The sequence below is a fragment of the Pholcus phalangioides genome, unplaced genomic scaffold (assembly GCF_987345545.1).
Source record: "Pholcus phalangioides strain wild (caught in Gottingen) unplaced genomic scaffold, Ppha-v1.0 ptg000003l_1, whole genome shotgun sequence".
Lineage (NCBI taxonomy): Eukaryota > Metazoa > Arthropoda > Arachnida > Araneae > Pholcidae > Pholcus > Pholcus phalangioides.
The window spans coordinates 3,254,377-3,276,800 of NW_028301596.1; the positions used below are offsets into that span (position 1 = coordinate 3,254,377).

The 22,424-nt window shown below is 39.8% G+C and overlaps 1 protein-coding gene across 1 annotated transcript; it reads right to left on the minus strand.

Moving 5' to 3' along the window:
- Positions 1-411: 411 nt before the first annotated feature.
- Positions 412-12,822, minus strand: LOC149087904 (chymotrypsinogen B-like). Its single transcript, XM_089242492.1, has 7 exons — positions 12,703-12,822; positions 10,006-10,099; positions 8,859-8,947; positions 8,492-8,607; positions 6,032-6,318; positions 4,538-4,686; positions 412-692 (listed from the first exon to the last, which is right to left on the minus strand). Exons 1-7 carry the CDS (start codon positions 12,754-12,756, stop codon positions 489-491), a joined length of 993 nt encoding a protein of 330 aa, XP_089098618.1. The 5' UTR covers positions 12,757-12,822; the 3' UTR covers positions 412-488.
- Positions 12,823-22,424: the final 9,602 nt, after the last annotated feature.

Consider the following 22,424-nt stretch of genomic DNA (forward strand, 5'->3'; position numbering starts at 1 on the left):
TGCAAAAATGCATATGTAACCTGGGGAAGCAGAAAAAGAAACCACATGCAAATCGGCGTCACAGAGAATAAAAGGCGCAGATATTATAATCACTGAGATGTGTGTTAGATTTGAAAGTGGATTGCCCAAGAAAGGTCCTGCGAAGTTATTCCAGCGTGAAACCGTTCTAACAGTTGTAACGTATGGGATAATGATGCAATTTGGTAACACTGAAAAATCAGACATGCATTTGATTTGCGGAGCTGCAAACGGAAGTACCACAGAGGCAATTTTTTTTTTTTTTTTTTGCGTGTGTGTGTGTACTATCACCTCTTAAAGTTTGTCCCATCTTTTCTGAATCACCCTGTATATGAAAACTTTAGCGACGACCGATCTAAAATTGTAGATTTATATAATGACCAGACAATAACAGACAGAAAAACAATTTTATATAATATTAATACATAGATAAATTATAAGTAATCCCCATCCCGCAACACCATCACAATTCACCAGAGTAACTGTTTATCGACCACACAGGGAGCGCAGGCGGCGCTCAAGGTGTTCTGCTGGATCCAATCCACAAATCCTGCCACTTTGGAATATACTGCTGGTATTGTTCCACATGCTGCAGGGCCATATGAAACAACTCCTACGAATAGGAATCTCTGGCTATTCATCTGAGGTAAAAACACGCCACCGCCTGAATCACTCTGCAAATATAAATGGAGTTTTTTTTTCTTTTAATATATTGTTACAGAGAAAATAAGCGCACGGAGACTCAAAGGTATTTTAAATACGATCAAATATACTGCATAATTATTTACTTGAAATAACTAAAAATAATATTATGTGTTATCCAGATCCTCTCTCTGAACGGGAAAAAATGTATATCGTGAAATGTAACTACTCGTACATGTTGGAGCGGGATATTTGCAGGTTAAAATGATTTGCAGACAAGTTGAGATCAGACAAATTGATCATTTATTAATTTTTCAATTTATAATTATATTGATATCTTGGTAGCAAAGCAAGGTTAATTACGTTACGTTACGTTTTTGCTTCTTATAAACCCTCTACTACTACTCATACTACTTAATTGTACATGCTCTTCAAACACATCCGCTAACGAATCGGCATATGGAAGAACGTGTTGTGTGCGTGTGTGTATATATGCGTTGTCCTAGCACATTTATGTTGTCCGAGTCGTACCTGTTTCGTGGTCTTGCTGGTGATGCCATCCTTCTCCCTTATTTTGAAGCGAAGATGATTACTGCTTACATTTTTGTGTTATGGAAGTATCGTGTTGAATGTCCGCCTGCTCTCTGCGGAGACACTTTTTCCAAATAGGACAACGGCTCGCATTCGGTCCTTGAAGTTGGAAAACTGCAGGAAAAAAACTTCAGCCGACCACCATTGTGCCACCAGCGGGATTCGAACCTGGGTTTTCTTCAGCATTATGTGTCAATACCAATTTCTGTAGTATCCTATCCCATACTATTGGGTGTATTTTCGGAGCCAAGTTTCTTATGTGCATGCAATATTCCCATGTTTTCTGTAATTCTGCCTCAGTTCACTGCGCGTGCGTAGCGTTTTGCCTGCATCATGTAACGCTTTATATTTTGCGGTTCTGTATTTCTTTGCGGTTGATTGCTTGTTACATGCACATTGCTTTTCTGCATGCCATTTTCCCCCGCTCGTATTTTGTATCCCCCTCTTCACTAGCACAGCGTTTTTTTTTTTCATTTTTGTCTCTTATTGTAATTGTTGCACACACAATATTGTATATACAGGGTGCATAGTTAGCAGAGAGTATGACATTTCAAAAATCAAACCGCTGATCCTAGAAGCATACTTCCAATTAGAAAAGTATCCAAATAACGTATTTAGATATGTTACTCATGTGTTGCATAGTTAGTAAAATAAAAAATAATAATAACTGTTTATACCTTCCCCGTGAGTCCCAAACGCAAATTGAAAGTGGTTGCACTGTCTGACCTGATGCCAACAAAAAAATTCCATGTTTCTAAATGCAATATTCATTAAGAAATTCGAATTCAAAATATGGGGGAAAGTTGGAAAAAAACAGCTCTAAATGAGCAAAAATAGTTTTACCCGCATTTGAAATGGTGTCCCCCCCCCCCACCCAACATTCTTCCTTTTTTAAATTCAAATATCTCAGTGAATATTGCACTTTGAAACGTCCATTTTTTTTGTTGGCACCAGGAGAGACGGGGGGGGGTGGATTAAGAACCATCGTACCAGGCGAGTTCTTGGGAGGGTGACTACCTGGGAACATCGCGCGCTGTTGGCATCACTTACGCGTCCGAATTGCACACACAATGGTAAGATGCTCGTCTTGCACTGTGAAGGTTACCATAAGGTCCATGGGTTCGAATCCGGACATAGAACGTCAGAAGCAATTTTTTTACCTAACGAGCCTGGGGCGACCACGGAAGGATGAATCCTTCTTTTTCGCACTCAACCCTACTGGTTGGAAATCGCCGTATGGCGATATATGACCGGAGTTGGTAAAGTAGGAGAGACAAGGAAAAAACATTCCACTTGAGTTCTTGAGCACAGAGTAACCATATAAAAAGTTACAAAATTTTGATAACTGTACAAAAACCCTTGCACCATGAATGGCATAACTCTTTTTTTCAAGCCGAGCACAACTCAGGTCTATCGCCATGGGCAATTTCTACCTAGTGAGTTGTGACGGAAGTGTGAATATGTGTACCTAACAGTCTTCGTGCGTATCTAGTGTTGTGTATGATTTTTTAGTGCTGCCATCTATATCTCAGAAGTGAAGTGCGTGAAGTGTAATGACTGAATATTTCTACTGTTTGTAGGACAGTTGCTCTCTGTGGCGAGACTTTTTAACGGGGAGATAGGCACGCATTTGCGCCTTGAAGTTGGGAACCACAACAAAAACGAACTTCAGCCGACCACCACTTTGGTGACGGTGGGGCTAGCACCCTGGTCCCCGCGATCCGAGTCCGTCACTATGATCACTCGACCACCACAGCGGAGAATGGCATACCTGTACACGTTAGTTGGATACTTTTTCTAAACGGCAGTATGCCTCTAGGATCAACGGCTCTCTAGTAAAATGCCATGCGTCCGAGTGGCGTGGTGGTAGGATGATAGTTTACTACCGTGGCCGTTGTGGTGCTCGAGTGGTCATACTGACGGACTCCCATCGCGAAGGATCCGGGTTCGAACGTCGCCGGACGGTGCCTTTCTTTTTTCAAAGTTGATCGCCTAATCATGAAAAACCAGTAGGCCTAAACAGTGGAATCCCGTTATAACGAACTCCAAGAGACCGGAGAAATCACTTCGTTGTAATGAAATTTCGTTATAAAGGAATTTCGGGATTGTGCATTATTCCTGTGTAAACTTATCTGGAGGATTAGAAAAGTGATCGTTAAAACGAGATTTTCACTATAACGGTATTCGTTAAAACGGGATTCGACTGTATAATGAAAAACACAAGAAATTTGAATTTCTAAGATAGAAAGGGGATAGAAAGGGGAATAAAGCTTATATTTTATTTAACATTCACTGAATTTCTCAAAGGCCTCAACTACAAACTCGAATTTAAATTATCAATTTCTCGGAGGTTTACCGCAAAGCTTCTCTGAGAAAACTTTAAGAACCATCGAACTGTGAAAAGAGTAAAAGGAGGAAAATAACACGCGTTGCCAAATCAGAGTTAGTAGCCAACCACTGCAACTCCACCAACGGCACTCACGTGGTGTTATGTTGGCGAGCGCTGCATGAAAGAAATGAATAGAGACTTGCTTTCTCTATATTATTTCTTCTCTAAGGTTCGAGTCCGAGGGAGGATATAGACAAGATATTTCCCCCTAACGCGAACTTGAGGCGACCACCGATAGACAACGCCTTCATATCCAATCCATCTCATTCATGGCAGCAAATTGCGATATGGCCAGAGTTGGTGTTTGGTGAAGTAGTATCATCGTTGTGAGGAAAAGAAATTATCTCGGGCTCAGAATTGGTGATTTGGGGCCGTTCAAATATTTCGTAAGCAAATTTTTAGCCATTTTTGACCCCTTCCCCCCCCCCCCCTTGTCAGCAAAATTTCGTCATCAGCTCTGCCCTTCTGAATCCTAACTCATATTTTCATAAGGGGTGGTTGATGACGTAAACATTATCCAAACCCCACCTCCCCCCTTGTCATCAAAAGTCAGCAAATCGGAACCCCTCCCCCATCGATCAGGACGTAATACTTGCACGGCCCCTTTGGTGTTTGATGAAGTAGTAATAAATGGCATGCGTCCTGTTACCTATGCACCCTGTATATATGTCTATGGTTTTTCGTGGGTCCCTTCAAGGCGTTCCTTCGTTACATGGTTGCATGGTGGAATGTGCGTGTATGTGTTGTGAGCCTGGCGTGAAGTTTGTTTCTGGGTCCTGTTTGTAGCGTTATGAACTTGTTTCTGTCTGTGGTGAGATCCTTTCAAAGGGGCGATCGGCTCGCATTCGCGTTCCGAAGAGAGCTAGTCACTTGTCGATAATATGCCATTGTACTCACAATGCAAGTGTCCTCCCCCGGCACTCCTCCTGCGCAAAACAGTGTCGTTTGTGGCAAAATTTGAATTGGTAGTCTCCATGCTTTCGCACAATCATCGTATGCAACCACTGGAAGTTTAACATATTTCATGTTTTGATGATTGGCAGTATCTGCAAAAAAAGAAAAAAATTGATGTCAAAAATAAATGTCAGAGCGGTGGAGAAAATAGAATTTAAACTGAACAAAGCGCAAAACGAATGCAACATGAGAAAATCAATCGAGACGATTTTTTGCGCGACTTGAGCCGGGTTTTCCTCAGGAGCACGTTTCTACAGCACGCGCAGCGTGAAAACGCTGCTTGGTCAAAAAAAACAAAAAAACCTGTATTTCAGGTTTTTAACCAATCAGAGCTTTCACGCAGCACACGGCGCGAAAGTGCTACTCCTCAAAGGAAAATCTGCTTTTTATAAGAACCTTAACATACGTCGTAAAATTAATCGATGTTTTTCGACGTTCGATTTGTGAAAACGGCTTTAAAGTTGACGTCACATGCGGGAGAATACAACCGCGCACGAATTAGCAGCAATTTCTGTACTGCTGGAAACAGGCATAAAGCTGCCACTTTGGTTTAAAAAACGGAAAAAATTAAAGTTTGTGCCGATATAATACTCCGACAACCGTAGTAGCTGTAGGAAATGCGCTCGTACAAACTGAAGCCACGACTTTGATTTTCTGAATTCCACACTTTTCCATAAGCTGGATCATATCTCAGGGATTAATTACACTGCCCAATAAATAAATCTTGAAAACTTTTCTGCGTTCTGAGTAAAAACAGTCCATTCCAATGTAATTCCGTGTGCTGAACTAAACCAAAATCAATAATACTGAATCTACCCAAAAGAAAAAGGGAGAAAAGAAAAAGGGGGAAAATAAAATAGATTGGCTCCGGTTGTATCTTCGCAATTGCATATTGAATGCTTCTACGGGCTGGTAACTATCGACCGCCTAATAATTACACACGTGATTCCTTGTGGAAAACGAATATAGAAATTTGTTGCTCACTGGCTTATATGGTCATTCATACGGTCGCTGAAATACGTCGCAATTATGCGATCACTCTTTCATACAGCCACTCATCCCAATCACTTTGCCACTCATACAGTCAATCGCACACTCACTCGGTCACTGATACAGTGACTCGCTCAGCCATATATTCACTCACCCACTTATATGGTCATGCGTACGGTCACTCAAACAATCACTTGGTCACTCATACAGTCAGGGCAGACGAAATGTCGGAGGCGGAATTCCCGGGTCTCAGAAGCAAAATATAGTCCTGTTAACTTTTAGCCAAAGTTTTCGTCAATTTTGATGGGACTCGGTCTTCTTTCCGAGAGTCTCTTCGACCCACACGAAGATGTTTTACGCAGCAAGCGAGCATCGCAAATTTAATTTCAAAAATAGAATGAAGCGAAAATATAACTAATCATTGGAGACGAAGAGAAAAAGTCATACCATTCGTGAAATGCGCACCCCAACCAACTGCGGTGACCAAGGCTCCGGGCGTCATCTTGAAGTTGGAAGTAGGCATCATGGCTGCCTTTACGTCGACTCCGAATTCCTTGTTGTAGCCTAACACGACTGGTTCTTCCAACTCGAGCACGGCGACGTCGTTCCGTAGTACCGTGGCGTTGTATTCAGGATGAATAACATATTTGGAGGCGAACCTCGTTAGATGCGGGCTGTCGTCTAATACTTTTACTGAACTAATGGTTACTCTTGAAAGATCTCCGGGTATGTTACTAGAATATTTTTTGAAAGAAAAGAAGAGAGAGGGCTTTTTGTTTTTTAATTAAATATCATATACGGGGTGATTATAAAAAAATAACCCGACATATGGGCCCCTAACTATCATACCATTCACAGAAACTGAATGAAATTTTGGCATAAGGTATTTTGAGGTATGCACTCAAGAATGATATGGAAATAACAGTGCCACTCTAACAGTTACAGTGAGAAAATTTCGAAAATATCAAATGGCAACACTAAGTTTTTTGTATTGGAATGCGATCTCCATACTGAAAAACACTAAATAGCGTTGGAATGGCACCTGTAGCACGAAAATCCCCAGAGCTACGCAAGGAAAAAGTAAAAAGGACTTTGCCGTGCACCAGAGCATTAATGTTCGTTTCATTCGTCACACCTTCGTTTCTTCGGCTGAGATCCCAGCCTGATTAGTCCTCCACAAGGTCATGTGGAAAATTTGTGAAACACAATAAAATGCTTTATTTTATGCTGCTTCTCTGTCCTTATTGGTTGTCCTCACTTTTAGCCTATCTACCGCCGGTGATTTTCATGCTACAGTTGCCGTTCGAACGCTGTTTAGGGTTTTTCACAATGGAGATCACATTCCAATACAAAAAACTTGGTGTTGCTATTTGATATTTTCGAAATTTTCTCACTGTAACCGTAACTGTTGGAGTGACACTGCTGTTTTCCATATCATTCTTGAGTACATACATCAAAATATCTTATGCCAAAATTTCATTCAGTTTCTGTGAATGGTATGATAGTTAGGGGCCCATATGTCGGGATAGTTTTTTTGTAATCACCATGTATATACTTGATATAGGTGCACAGACATTGCATACCATTTCGTAACAGAATGTCATAAACAAAGCGTCTCAATGAACACGCAGCGTCTGATATAGACATCTTCCAGACGAGCATTTCGACGCTTCGTACAGGATACATTTGATCGTTTTTTTTCATGCCAATAAGGGCATGAAGTGTTTTCAAATTTGTTGTCGACCCCCCCCCCGCCACACACACACACACATTTCAGTCGGAAAAAATAGGCATCCAACACCATCTATAGCAGAAGGCCTCCGCGCGAAGCTCGTGACGTCACTGAGGAAGGTAATTTCACCTATAGCCATGGGATATACCACAAAAAAAAACGGTAAAGATTGCGCAGCCTGCTATATCCCATGGCTATAGGTGAGATAGATAACCTTCTTAAAAATTTTTTGTAAAAGACAACCATGAGTATTCTTTATGGACCTTGATATGAACTTTCGGAGCCGAAGGATCGAGTACTTTTGATGACTTCAAGTCACAAACTAAATGTCTCGCCAGGACTCGCTAGACTGTTGACGACTGGGAATACGTTACCCGGTCAGACGAGTCGTGTTTTCAGTATTATAGGCTGATGGACGCGTACGGATATAGAGAAACCCCCCTCCATAAAATCATGGACTCCGCATGTCAACTGGGGTCTGTTCAAGCTGGTAGAGGCTATGTCATGATATGGGAATGTTGTTGGAATCGAGAATTGTTGTTGGAATAATATGGGACTCCTGATAGGCTGCAGACGACTCTGAATAGTTACCAGTACGTAAATATTATTTTGGATCTCTTATACCCGTTCATGTCCTGTATGCATTCGGACGGACTTGGGCATTTCCAACAATATGATACGACAACATACACGTCAGAAGCTGCTATAACGAGTGGCTCCGGGAACACTCTTCTGACTTCAACATTCTCCATAGGCCACCTAAATTCCCAGACATCAACATTAGCTCACTGAACATATATGGGATACCCTGCAATGTGCTGTACGAAAATCACCTTGCACCGTTACGGAATTGTGGACTGCCCCGAGAGAATCATGGTGTGAACTGCATTCAGGGTGCCGTCACACATGCCACGTCGTACAGCAGCAGTTTTGGGTGCTCGAAGCGGGGATCTATAACTACACGAGATTAGGTGGATGTTCCAGTTTTTCAGGCACTTCAGTGTATGATGTGAAAAGCAGCACGTGAGGAAAAATGATTAGAGTCATCGGTGATTTGATGCTTTGTGTGAAACAATATGTTGCATTACTAACAATTATTCGGTCTGATTACAGTGCGACTTTTTCATCTGAAGCGTATGGATTTGAATCACCCTGTAATGTGTCTTCATACTTACAAACGGAAACAATGAGCAGCTGTCAAGACGTGTCTGTCCGTGACCAATGTCCCACCGCATCGAGAAAACCGAGTAATGGTCTCCGGCGGTGTGAATCTTAGAAACTCAATGAAGACCTAGTGAAAAAAAAACCATAAATATATATATATCCATATTAATTTACAGCGTTAAATTTTATTCCCATTAAAAAATGCAAGAAAATTATCGTCAATGTATACGAAAAAATTGCAATTTCGCTTACATTGATATCAACGTTGGGTTTCAAAACACTTTGTTGCTTTGCTCCACCTACCACCTTAAATTAATTCTAATAAGCGATTTTTATCAAACTGGACTTTGAATGGAAGTTTATGAAGCGAAAACTTACAACGAACGGGAAAACCCCAGGTTCCGCGTAATCTCCACCGACGATTCTTGAGGCGAGGCCAGTTTCAGGCGTACACAGGCAAGGCGTCCCTGAAACAGCAACGATATCTATTCATGCACTGCATCAAAGCAACACGATGTTCTGACAGAGGAACGGAAACGTTAATTTTGGTCAATAATTTCACTCACAAGCACAAAAAAAGGCAAAAAAAAACCAGTTATGGTGGGTGCGATCGATTATGAGGGCGAAAAATTCATCCAGTCAGGAAAAAAAAAAACTGGAGTTTGTGAAGTTTCTGAAAGACCTACACGGCAAGGCACATATTTGTAAAGAACACAAAAATCCTATGAAAATCGACACGAATTTCATTGAAATAATCTGTATTTAACGGTGAGCTACAAGCGCTGATATATTGGCGATATTCAAAATCGAATCGTCACCAAAATTCCTAATCGGCAATCCTTGCAAACACCCTTCTAGCTTACAATCGATCAAATACACCGAAAACTTTTCCGTTAGTACGATAAACCATATCCGTGTGGTTGTTCAGGAGAAAAATAAATTAGCCTTCCGTTCACAATACATCACTGACTAATAACGTAACTATTTTATAGTATAACCTTGACTTATGACATACATATTCGCCGTCATATAAGCCGGGATTACACTATAAAAATTTTGTAAAAGCTCTTCGATAAAACTTGAAAAATTCAACCAATTCGGTGCAAACCGTATCGGATACATTCGAACGAATGTAAGCCTATATTGGTTGTTTTTCAAGTTTTGTAAAAGATCTTTTATCAAACTTGTATCGTGTAATACCGGCTATAAGAACTTTATTTTGTCGGTTTTTTGTGTAACCGTCATTCAAAAATTCCTTTGTCTCCGTCTCCATCCAAAAATAGAGTTATTCTACCAAAAAATAAGCCTTAGCGTGATTTTTTAGGATGTTCCTAATAATTATAAGCCCTACCCCCGAAAATAAGTCGTAACGCATTTTTTGACGCGAAAATCAATGTAAGAAAGGGTCTTATACTTCTGTTCCAAATATCATTTGCAAGTTTCTTTTCTATCGCGCGAGATTCTCTCACTATCTTTTTTATTTTTGTGGTTCTGTTTAATAATAGGGAACAAACAGGACTCATACGTTCATCGATACGGTGATCAGTCCTTCCACGGAATGGCCGTTGAAAGGGCAAGCCCCATTGAGTTTTCCCATTGATGTTCGAATCTTCAGCAATCTATATGGAAAAACAAAAGAGCAATGAGAGTGGATCATAAACACAGGTTTCACATCAAACATTGAAAAGACCTCGAAAAAAAACAACAACATATTTTATTCATAAAAGAAAAAAAATGGGAAAGAATCCTTGAAAGATTAGGCCCGGATCAGCGTGTGGGAGACTTGGAAATTGAGAAGCCGAACATCATCGAATTGTCCGAGATTTCGAATTTCATGATAGCAGCCTCGTTCTGGTTTCACGTGGACATGAATTGCACATAAGGCCAATCGGGTTAAATATGAACAGGGGTAATTGCGGATGCACATTACAGGCCATACGTGTATTCAATATTTTTTTTCAAGTATGGGGCAAATCGAGAGCGGCAAGAAATTAGTAGCACCTTTGAAGCCTTATCTCATGTTTATGTGTTTTGCTTGAGAAGCTGGGTTTCAAGTTATTTATTGAATTTGTGTCATTATTACAAAATTTTCTGTTTCGAGGACATTTTTTGAGAAAAATAACAGTTTCAATATTCGACATTTATCTGCTCTATACTGAATTACACACACACTCATATAAGTGTGAAATTTTATTTTAACGTTACACAATAACCCCATATTTGGGGTTATTATTAACACCATTTTTAAGTTATTCTAGGCATAAAAATTTGAAATCTCTTCACAGATGCGTTTTTTCAGCTTGAATTTTTGTTGTTTTCGCAGTTACCGTACCAAAATAAGACAAAGTCATTCTAAACCGCCAAGAAATGCTGTTACAGATATAAAAAACAGATAAAAGCCACTGTCAAGCAGAAGACAGTAATTGGGGGGGAGGGGTCCCCAACAACCCATAGGGCAGGGACTGCAATTTGTATAAGATTTAGCGAAAATAAAACTAATGAACGTAACTAAGAGCCAGGTCGTTCTCCAGTTTCACCACCTGAAGTTTGAAATCAAATTCTGAGATGTTTGCTAGTAAGACACAAAAATGCGGCTTCCTTTTTAAAATGGGTAGCTTAGTGCGTAAGTTAGGAAACATTTTTAAGGTAAAGACTAAAACAAAAACCTTCCGGGAATGGGGTACCGGGGAGGAAGACTCTAGTAGCGTGTGTTTGTTTTTTTTTTGGTGGATTTTTCCACCGTGGCCCACGTCACGGGGGCCACGGTTCGTCCCGGTGTTGGTAGCAGCGTCTAGGAGAAGAAATCCTTGTCTTTCCTTGATAAAGCAAGAACCGAGGATGATGTCATCTTCCGCTATCCATGCAAAGGTTTTTAACAACTGGCTGATGAAGATACATATTGGAAAGAGAGAAAATCCAACTGCCCCTGCGGGGAATCGAGCCCACGTCCTTTCGCTTTCCGGGCGAACACCATAGACCACTAGACTACAGAGGCAACGAATGCCTTAATCTTTCCTTGGAGCTAGTGTGCACTGAACAGGACCGTACATGGACGTTCGGACCTAACTTAGGCCAAAGCTCACAATTGCTGACAATGCCACCAGATGGCGACTTATCCAGGTCGACCTTCTGGTTCAGCTTTTGTTTGACCGTCCATGTACCGTCCCGTTCAGTGCACACGAGGTCCAAGGAAAGATTGAGGTATTCGTTGCCTCTGTAGTCTAGTGGTCTAGGGCGTTCACCCGGAAAGTGAAAGGACGTGGGTTCGTTTACCCGTAGGGGCAGTTGAATTTTCTCTCTGTCTAAAATGTATCTTCGCATCAGCCAGCTGTTACAAACCTTTGTGAAGCAAGAACACCTGCAAAAACTAAGAAAAGATGTCAGGAAAATTTTATGAAAATTTAGCCACTCTAATATAAGTCAATAAAATAATTTATAAACAGTTACCCGTTCACATTTACCCCAGCGGGTCAGGGCTAAATGTAAACGGCATAGAATGCATTATTCTCTTCCTTGAAATTATTTATTGTTTTATTTAAAATCTCTACGGATTCTCAGAGAGAAAGGTGTGACTTACTTGTACAGGGTGTCTTGTAAGTGCTGATGCGGCCTCTATCTCATCAACCGTGTGTTGTAGAGGTATAGTTGCAATTTGTAAAATGCTCAAAATGTGTTCAAAAATTACCTTGTACCAGTTTTTAGAGTGAAAATACACCGGTAACAAAAAAAATCTCAATTTTTAAACGGTTACCAGCCCCAGAATTAAAAAGGTTGCCACCCTGTGTCTTCTGAGCCCAACAACAAAAAAACCCATGTTTTTAAGTGCAATATTGGCTTAGATATTCGAATTCAAAAATCGGAGAAAATTTGGAAATAGTAGCGTTGACTGTTAGTTTCTGATGTTCTTCCCCAATTTTTCTCCGGAGAGAGAGAATCAGAATTCAAATACCTCAGTGAATGTTGCAGTTAATTTTTTTTTTGTTGGTCAGAAACCACAGGGAAACAACTTTCTAGTTGGAAGTTAGAAGACAAGACAACCCCGTGTAGAAAACCGGAAGAGAGTAATTCTGGAGCTCCTTTTGAGCATTTTTAAAGCTGGAATCATACTTCTCTATGACGGACTGCCGCATTAACGCTTACAGGACACCCTGTATACGTATTAGGACATTAAAATATTATTATTTTCTCGGGACTAAAATATCAGTTAAATTTCTAGACTTACGCTTAAGGCATGAGCGGCGCAAACAATGCATACGAATAGCGTAAAATAATGCATTATTATTCTGGAAAAAATTTTACTGCGTGAAATTAACAAAAGTTTTCTAAAGCGACAAAAGAGAGCGCAAACACGTTCTGAGTATGAAAAAGATTGATCAGTAGCGCATTATATACCGTGTCTTTTGTCGTCATTTCCAACAGGTGTCGAAACGATTTCTTCATTTTGTGTCATTTTCTCCGAAAGACAAACATTTCTCCATTTATTCGGAAAACAATGCTCCATTGTTAGACAGGAATGCTATTAACACACAACTATCGCAATTTCCATATTTCCCAAGAATTACCACATAAACAGAAAGCACGATGCAGCTGCTGGTACACATTAATTTTATCGATAATTATCAGTGTAATAAATACACTGAAGAGCCAAAAAAAAAAAAAACTGGTACGCCTGCCTAATATCGTGTAGGGCCCCCGCGCGCCCCCAGAAGTGCCCCAACACGACGTGGCATGGACTCGAATAATGTCTGAATTAGTGCTGGAGGTAATTGACACCATGAATCAAAATCGACACCGTTGTTCAAATTCGCAATTTTCTTTTCTGAAATCAATCTATTTTCAATAAATTTTCCAAAATTATAAACACCGAAACACGTATCAACTCCATATTCAAATAATATATTATGACAATTAATTGTTTCTTGATTATTTGTAGAAGGATTTTTTAACCAGGAGCTCCGTGACCTAGGATGTGAAAAACAATTCACTCTAGGCCCGTAACTAGGACTTTTGTCCCCCCTTCAAACTTTAAAGTTCGGTAATTTTTTAACGGTGTTCTTTGTTCCCACCTAAAATTGCCGCCCCCCTAAATTTTTCCACTTGGGGCAGTTGCCCCCCCCACTAGTTTCAGCCCTGATTAACTCATTGTTTTTGCATAGCCTACATCTATCTATATATATAAAATGGATTTTCTGTCTGTCTGTCTGTGTGTATGTATGTTCTCTACACAAATCTACAATTTTAGATCGATCGTCGCCAAATTTTGCATATATACCAAATGGGACCTGACTTAAACGATAGGCTACTTTAAAATTTCGTCGGAGCAGGGCAAGTGTCCCGTATGGGCAAAAAACTGTCGGGCAACAATGGTTTTTGGACCTCAACAATCACTTTCCGAACGTTTACTTTGGTTACCGTGGTTCCCTAGCAATGCGTTTAAGACGTGTATATATGTCTTTACAATGGTTTGTCATTTCTTCAACGCTGTCAGTAAATGTATAATATTTATGCCTTTATAATGGTTTGCCACATTTTCAATCCTCCCAGTAATGAGAGCTTTTTGAATAGACACCATCATCAGCATTTGAGGGTCAGGCAAAGGATGATGTCCCATAGAAATCAGTGTTAAAATTGCCGATTTTACTGTAGAAATGCTGAAATTTTGTGGAGTTTTCTGTCACATCAATAATTTTAAAAATTGCATTGCATTCTGGATTTCTGAAATATTGAGTTCGATTAGAGATATACGAAGTCCATGAGATCAAATATTAAGTAATTAGCCGGACCTACTTTTGAGTTGGATATTCATGCAATAACATTGATTTCAACTTTTTATTTATATCTTCTCGAGCATGAAAATTAATGTCTCCGTATTGTCTTTTGATATTCAACTGCATAAATTCAAAGTTTAGGATGTTTTAAAATTAATTATGGGCCCGTAAAGTACATCGAAGAAATTTCACAGCTTCAATTAAGCATTTTTGAAAGCTGAAACTGCCAGATTTAATAACTTGAAATTCAGGGGGAGGGAATCGAAATACCTAGCACTCCTTAAAAAAGAAAAAAATATATATTCGTTTCTATGTTTCTTTAAATCTAGATTTGTTTATTTCATGCAGTTGCGCAGGAAGTCGCCATATTGGTTAACTTAGACACGGTTTGCATATCCCTCAAAGAAAGAGGGAGATATCACGTGATCCAAACAGCCTCATTGAAGAAAACCCGGGCAGCGCCGGGTATTATAGCTAGTACTGAATATTATTGGTGGTCTTTTTATATTATTGACGGTATTATATGCCGTCCCCTTTATTTTATTGTCACAAAGGGTACGTGAAACATAAAAGGGCCTGATAATAAACCCCAATAAACCCCTGATTATTTTATAAATTATAATTTCCGGGCCAAACAAAAAAGACTTGGAACCAGCGAACTAAAATATGAAGCAAAATGTTCTGATAATAATAAGTAAAGAAAGCTTTTTAAGCATTCTTCTCTGCTGAAACAAAAAAGAAAACTCTCAGTTCAACTGATGAGAAAATTTCATTTATTTTTCAATACGTGTTGTACAGGCTTAACGGATAAGTAAACGAATAAAAGAATTCAGTAGTTATTTAACTGGGGAGTTTTAGTTTATTATTGGAGCTACTTAGTACTCTGGGGAGTGTTATTTACACTCTTTTTCTTTCTCCCCCTCTCTTAATATTCGGATAAACACGGATAGGAATTTACAAAGGTTTTTCATTTTAAAAGAAGTTACTTATCCGGATTATTCTAGGAATCTGGAATGTACTTTCAAGAATACACATAAAAAAAAGACGAGTAGAAGAGCAGTCGGGACAGCCTTGAATAGGTATCTTCATCCATTCTGAGAAATTATGTCAATTTTTCGGTGCAAATTTCAATTCCTGTAATAATTTAACGAGCGGAAAAATTGTTGCCTTTTCCTTAATCAACGTTTGCACCACATTACCTGTCTTAAATAAGTAATAACTTTTACTGCCGTAACCGTTTATTTTTGGTGATTAGCCCATTCGGTTAGAGGTTCCCCGGGGAAGTGCCCCGATTGCCCCAGCGTAGTTACGACTCTAAACTGCATCCAAAGCATCATTTGTGGAAATCATGTTAGAAAATTTTGAACTTTAGAGCACTCGCTGCAAAAATTCGAACTGATTGACAAACGCGAAGAAAGAGATCGAAGAATGAAAATATCCCAGCACATCACCTAGAAGCGGTTCCAGAGACTTCGCCTGCACTGGTATAACTCAGTAGTGTGGATGGACCGAACCGTTCAGTTATACCTACGCAGTTATGCCTGTACAGGCTTGTGTAGGGGCCTTAATAGTGCCATGGAAGTTTTACTGTGCCGCGGGTAAAGAAAATGTTGAAAAACGCTGGCTTAGAGGCACGAATTTAAACAGTTCCCAAAATGTTTTGGGTGAAAAACAAACTTTTCCAACGTGAATTTTGAATGCCTCATTTTTACAAAGACGAGCTAAAAAATAAGATATTTAAAGGATAAAATAAGATATGTTAAAGAAGGAGAGAGATAGAGAGGTATCAACTCTCTCCCCTTGTATCTAATTCACCATTTGGAGATTCGACTGAATGAGACGGAAGCGATTCGAAAATTTTCATAAAGTAACTAAAATGTACGACTGAGACTATAAGAGTAAATCTAATGAATGAACCGTTACGTTCTCTTGATATACGTATTTTAATCAAACGTTGCGCCACGTTACGAAATCGTTACTGCAACGAAATGCATTTACGCAGCGAAATGCCGAACTCATTTACAAGACTAATTGCAATATATTTGTCATCGTTGAAGTGTTTAAGACATGAAATATCGAGATCGGAACACGATAAGACGTTTCGCGGACTCGGTTACATAAACCGAATATCTATTACTTCACGTGAAATTATACGGTATCAGTCGGACGCCATGACTACACTTGAAATGATCTCTCGAGGAGGAGCTTTAGATAACGCAGAGTCATTCATTACGTACGCCATAAAATATTAAATCGCACACGTTAGGCGGCATAGAGTGTACCACCATCTAACAAACATAACACGATCATCGTCTCGAGCACATTTAATATCACTGAAAGGACACAAAGGAATTAATTAACGCGTGGTGTCTGTGTATAACCATTGTAATCTGCAAGTTATCATTGTGTGTGTACTCTTTGAATTCTGTAATGATGGTGGCGATTCGTACCACTAGATGGGAAAATCCACTTCTTGTGCACTAAATTGCTTTATCCCCTACATGCCATGTGTGATGTGTGTAACTCAGCAAAACTATCTACTGCGTGTTTAGGATACGTATTGCTTATCTCTACGGTGATGAGGTAGTTCTGTCAAGTTACGTAAAGTCTGGAATTTGTCTTTTGCGGTTCTGACTCGACAGAAAGATCGCATCAGGAAACAAAGGTACTTCATTGTTATAACGGCCCTTTACGGCAATGTAAAGACCCCTGTGAATTCGACTTATTAGCAAAACTAATAAGCTATGCAAAACCATAAAGGGACAAATATCCAGGGCCATTTCTCGTTGCGAGGAAGACGTTACAAAGCACGAACTGTACCAACGAAGTGCCGAAAAAACATCTGGATCGCAAAGGGTTACCGGTAATGTCTGCTGCAGAACTAGCAGACGGTGAAATATTAGGAATAAAAGGATAGAATGCAAATTTAAAATATGAAAAGAAGTCTTTTTGGTTGGTCATCGATTGTGTGGCCATGGATGCCATTTAAGTTTATTCTTCAACCCCCGACGCTATCGGAAGGTTCAGAAAGCAATCAGTGCAAGTCAATAAACATTAAAAATAAGATAATTTAACTTCAATTAAAAATAACGGGAGTAAAAACTCTCAGTGAGGGTGCGGTAAACAACATCAATTTTCCAGATTTCGTCTGCTGTTGCAATACATAGATAGCGACTTTGATAATTGAAAATTTCAACAATGAAGAGTGACTTGCAACACGTAAAGGCGGGTATACATTGATGAGACGATCTTACAATATAATACCCCCCTTCCAGCTGTTCTAATCCGCTCGTGGATACACAGACTTCCTTTGTGTTCCTTTCTTTCATTTGTGTTCGTTGAAAAACCTGGTTCCAGGTGGGCCCAGTTCAAACAGCTTACAAATCGTTCGCAATAACGCACCAAATTACGCAACAAATAATTGCGAATGCTTGCATTTCATGATCCGCGACAATGTATACGCGCCTTTCCCTAGAAATAAAAGTTACTTAGCCCTCCGATCGATTATGTTCTGATTAATGTTATTTTTCACTCAGCGAATCAAGATAGCGGAGTTTTTGAATTACAACATCATTTTTCCATGCAAACAAATCCTATTAAAACAAAGAGTGTAAATTCTCCAAAGAACTGAAAAAAAAGAAATCCATTCTGATTTCGCAGCACGTGAATTCTTTCCAACATGACACACTTATACTCAATGCCAAGAAGCGACTAATAAAATGTCTGCCTTAAAATTATTTCATTTTCTTATTTCAAACATTGATTTTGATCAAACATCGTGTTTGATTTGATACAAAATAACTTTTCTAATTAAACATAAAAACAATTCATTCCAACAACGCTGTCCAACGTCTATTTTTCCTCTTACAAAGTGGACTCGCCCTCTCAACCCCACGTACATGATTTTCCTCTCTCCATTAGCTGAGTGCAAGTTCGTTGTCTTCATAGTGCTGTTGACGAACAAGTGTAATTCTGAAGGAAAAACAATTTTTTTCTGGATATTACTCCAAAGTAGCTCGGGAAGAAAAGTTCACACACACACACACACGCGCGCGCGTTTCTTCGACGGGAATCCAGCCCAGTCCTCTTGCAAACCAGGCAAGTGCGCTATCCATGTACACTTCCCGTTAAAATGTCTCGCCGCAGAGAGCAACAGGCCCACAACTTTACAATTATTCATACATTACACTTCACTCACTATGTGTTGTGTGTATGCGAGTTGAGAAAAACTCATAGTTTAAAAAAAAATTCATTGCAGAGGGCAGCAATACACATAGCAAGCATTACACAGAAACAAACTTCACAGAAGGTTCACCATAAATACACACACATTCCAACATGTACCAATTCGTTGGAAGATCCGCAGAGGAATATGGGCGAGGTGCATGTCAGGTTTAGTAGTAGTAGTGATATCCATGTACACTACTTCGGGTGCGCCTAAACCATCCTTATTTATGCACTGTGGCGTAAGGTGCTGATGTAGAGGCATAGTAGCCCTCTCCCATTTCACCTCGCCATATTATCCGGAAAAAAATATATTTCCTTCATCCACTGAGCTGAGAAACATCATCTCGCTACTGCGGCCACCTCGGGGCAATTTGCTGAATTAAGGGGGGGGGGGGGCTACTAGGCCTTATCCACTGCAGCGCCTTACGCCACAGTGCGTGAATGAGAAAGGATTGGTGGCGTCCCCAGTGGATCACGCGTTTGCCTGGTTTGCAAGAGGACACACACAGCGTTCAATTCCCGCAGGAGACACGTTTAATTTCATTTTCCGAGTTCACGTCGGCATATTAACCGGGAAAAAAGCAGTTTCCTTCATCTATCTGGCTAAGAACACTATTCCCCTCTTATTACGTGTGAATTTTGTTCATAATTTTTTTTTGTTTTGGTTGAAAGAATCGAATTTTGTCCAGCGACCTAATGCAAGTTAATGCGTGATTTTTTAAACGCGTCAAAGATTGGCTCTGGACCAATGCGATATTTCTATGAGGACAAAATGTGGCAACGAAATGCCTTTTTTTTTGCTGTCCAAAGGGGGTGAAGATGAAGAAACTCTTGAAGGCAACGACAAAGTAAATGATAGCTGTGTGATAACAAGTCGTTCAAAATGAGTCGGAGTAACCACATAGCTGTATGCGTATGCGTCAATGAGAAAAAAACAATAAAAGAACAAATTCTTATTTCCCTGTTTTGAAACCGGTGTAAAATCAAAATCGCACGCTGCCGAGTGAAAGTGAGTAAATAGTTCATTATAAATAGCAAACTGCACTGGAACTTCTCTAATTCAAACACTTTTGCCGAGAATTTTGTTTTTTCTTTCAACTGGAGATTCCGATGTACCGAAATTCCGTTTCTGCCTTTTTCCATCACACGATTCATTTACTCTCTTTGTTTTTTGTACCACGTACATACAGCAGAACCTGTCGATAACGGACACCCATGGGACCAAAAATTTTGTCTGCTAATCTGCTAAAAGGGAAGGGAGGTACGATATGCACTGGAACCTCGTTCATACGACTTTCACATTTATACGATGTTTGGCTTCGGTCGCAATTGGTTCCTATACACTTTAATGTTAATGTGTTGATGTGTGTTGCTGTGTAAAAGGGATAAACCGAAGATTATTCGTAATAACCAATCGTTTCGCTAAAAGAAAGTTCGAATAAATTTCACTACATTTATTACTGTTATCGGCGATTATGCATAATTCCCTGATGAATATGGAAAAGCTCTCTTCATTAAACCAGTTAATTATTTTCCCCCGTACATGATACATGCGCTAGAAATATTTTGCAATAAAAATTAAATTGAATTGAAAAATAAGTGTGAATCAAAGATATAAACATTCATAAAAGCATTCAACATTCTTGTAATGTTGGCTTTCTTCACACGTATCAACAAACAAAACCAACATCACCATTCGAGTTCACCTCCTGAAATTTTCAATAAACTAATTAATTGACGATTCATCGTATTTGTCAACACAAGCTTAGGATTAAACATAATATTAGCTGAGTATGATAAATTCTTGGTTTATAAACAAAAATTAACAAATTAGATTTCTGATGGTAAGTTAAGACTACTGAACCACGCATGCTCCTCGTCCATATTCCTCTGAGGAATTTCTAACGAATTCGCACATGTGTGTATGTGTGGTGAACTTGATGTGAAGTTTGTTTCTGTGTAGTGCTTCCATCTACCATCAATTTTTCTAACTAATTTTTATTGCTTTCTAATTGCATGTTGTGTGTAGGACTGTTGCTCTCTCTGGCGAGACTTTTTAACGGGGAGATTGGCTCGCATTCGCGCCTCGAAGTTGGGAAACGCAGAAAACCAACTTCAGCTGTCCACCACTATGTTGACGGTGGGATTCGAACCCGGGTCCTCGCGATGCGAATCCGTCACTGTGACCACTCGATACCATAGCGGCGGTTAGTTAATTAAGACTATATACCAGAGGTCTTCCAAGTGTTTTCTAGTCGCGAGCACTACCTGTATCCATCCGTCAAAAGATCATCCTTACGGGAAGTTCGACATACGAATGCGTAAAATCAGGATTGATTGCAATTCTTAAATGTAATTTGTACAAGGTTTTTAATTTTAACTTTGACCAAGTGCTCGCGAGCACGAAATCGGACACGAGCATCGAGCACTCTGGATGTTCCAGGGAGCAAGCACCGTGGTGCTCGCGAGCAACGGGTTGAAGAGGCCTGCAGCTATAGACAGTTCAGAACACTAACTTTAATAATAGACACCCTGGATGTGAACAAAGCACGCCACGTAGAGAAGCTCTGTCACGGATTTCTGCAAAAGCGGTAATTGATACTCGGTGAAGAAAACATCAAAGTTTACGTCCTGCTTTGTAATGTTGATATTTAGTTCAAGGTAGGCGTATATTCCCGTGTTGATGGCGATCTTCCCACAGGCGCTTCTTCGGAACCTTGAATCGAAGCTTAACATTTCTGTCTTCCTGGAAAATTACTGGAAAATAGCCTTGAAGTTGTTCAGCTGCATTTTCCCACAGATATTTACCGTGGAGATGCTCCAAATGATATGCAGAAATTCTGTATCGACCACTGGACGACAATGGAATTGCGTCCGACACGAAAATATACAATTCGTTTCTCACCTGCTGAACACGAATATCACGATACACAATTAAAATTACAAAAGAAATATTTTTTATACTAAGTTTATGTACTAAATCTATAATATTTAGAAAAACTGATCAATCGGTGTTTGGTTGTGTGTATTCCAACTCCTTCAAACATCGACCGCATGCGGCACGCGAGGGCCCGCTATGATTTTATAACGTTTTTATTTTTTATTTTTCACCAACACAAATACATGATACACAAATTTAGACATATGTTACACAAATGCAGACATATAAGGAGCCGTTCGAGCATTACGTCATCGTCGATGGGGGGAGGTGGTCTGGAAATGTGTCCGGGCCGCTTAAGTATCTCTGGAAATGTGTCCGGGCCGCTTAAGTATCTTTGGAAATGTGTCCGGGCCGCTTAAGTATCTCTGGAACTGTGCCACGCATCACTTAAATAATCTGAGAATATGCCGCGAGTAACTTGAGTGATGTAGAACCGCACCGGGGGCCAGTGTTCTGGAACAGTGTTCTGGAACTGTCAGTTAAGTGATCTGAAAATGTGCCACGGGCTACTTAAATGCTCTGGAATTGTACCACGGGACACTTAAACGATCTGTAAATGTGCCGCTTAGTTCATTTTTATAAAATTAGGTTTGAAGAGGGCAGGCCGCATCAGTTATTCCCCAGGGCCATATTTGGTGCACGGGTCAAGGTCCTTTATGTGATTTACTAGTATGGAGGTTATAGAGGGTGGGTCGCAATGAATTTATTAAAGATAAATTTTGAGTTCATAGCCTTCAAATAACATTGAAATTAACAGAAATTAATTATAATAACACATAAAGGTATTTCCTTCCGAAATTTTTAATTACAAATATTTTTTGCATTAAAAAAATAAATGTTTGATCGTGGGGGGGGGGCAGGCCCCCTGTGTACGTCTTTGATCCCACCAATATGCGTTAGGATTCAGAGGAGCAGAGCTGATGACGAAATTTTGCTGACAAGAGGGGGAGGGGGGGGGTCAAAAATGGCTAAAAATTTTCTTACGTAATACTTGAACGGTCCCTAACA

Excerpts from the sequence above, each read along its gene's own strand:
- LOC149087904 (XM_089242492.1), bottom strand. The coding sequence starts at position 12,756 with ATGCATTATTTTACGCTATTCGTATGCATTGTTTGCGCCGCTCATGCC. Across the intron at positions 6,319-8,491 it reads GCTGCTCATTGTTTCCGTTT|TAACATACCCGGAGATCTTT; the intron begins GTAAGTATGAAG and ends AAAATATTCTAG. Across the intron at positions 693-4,537 it reads CGGGGGAGGACACTTGCATT|AGTGATTCAGGCGGTGGCGT; the intron begins GTGAGTACAATG and ends TTATATTTGCAG.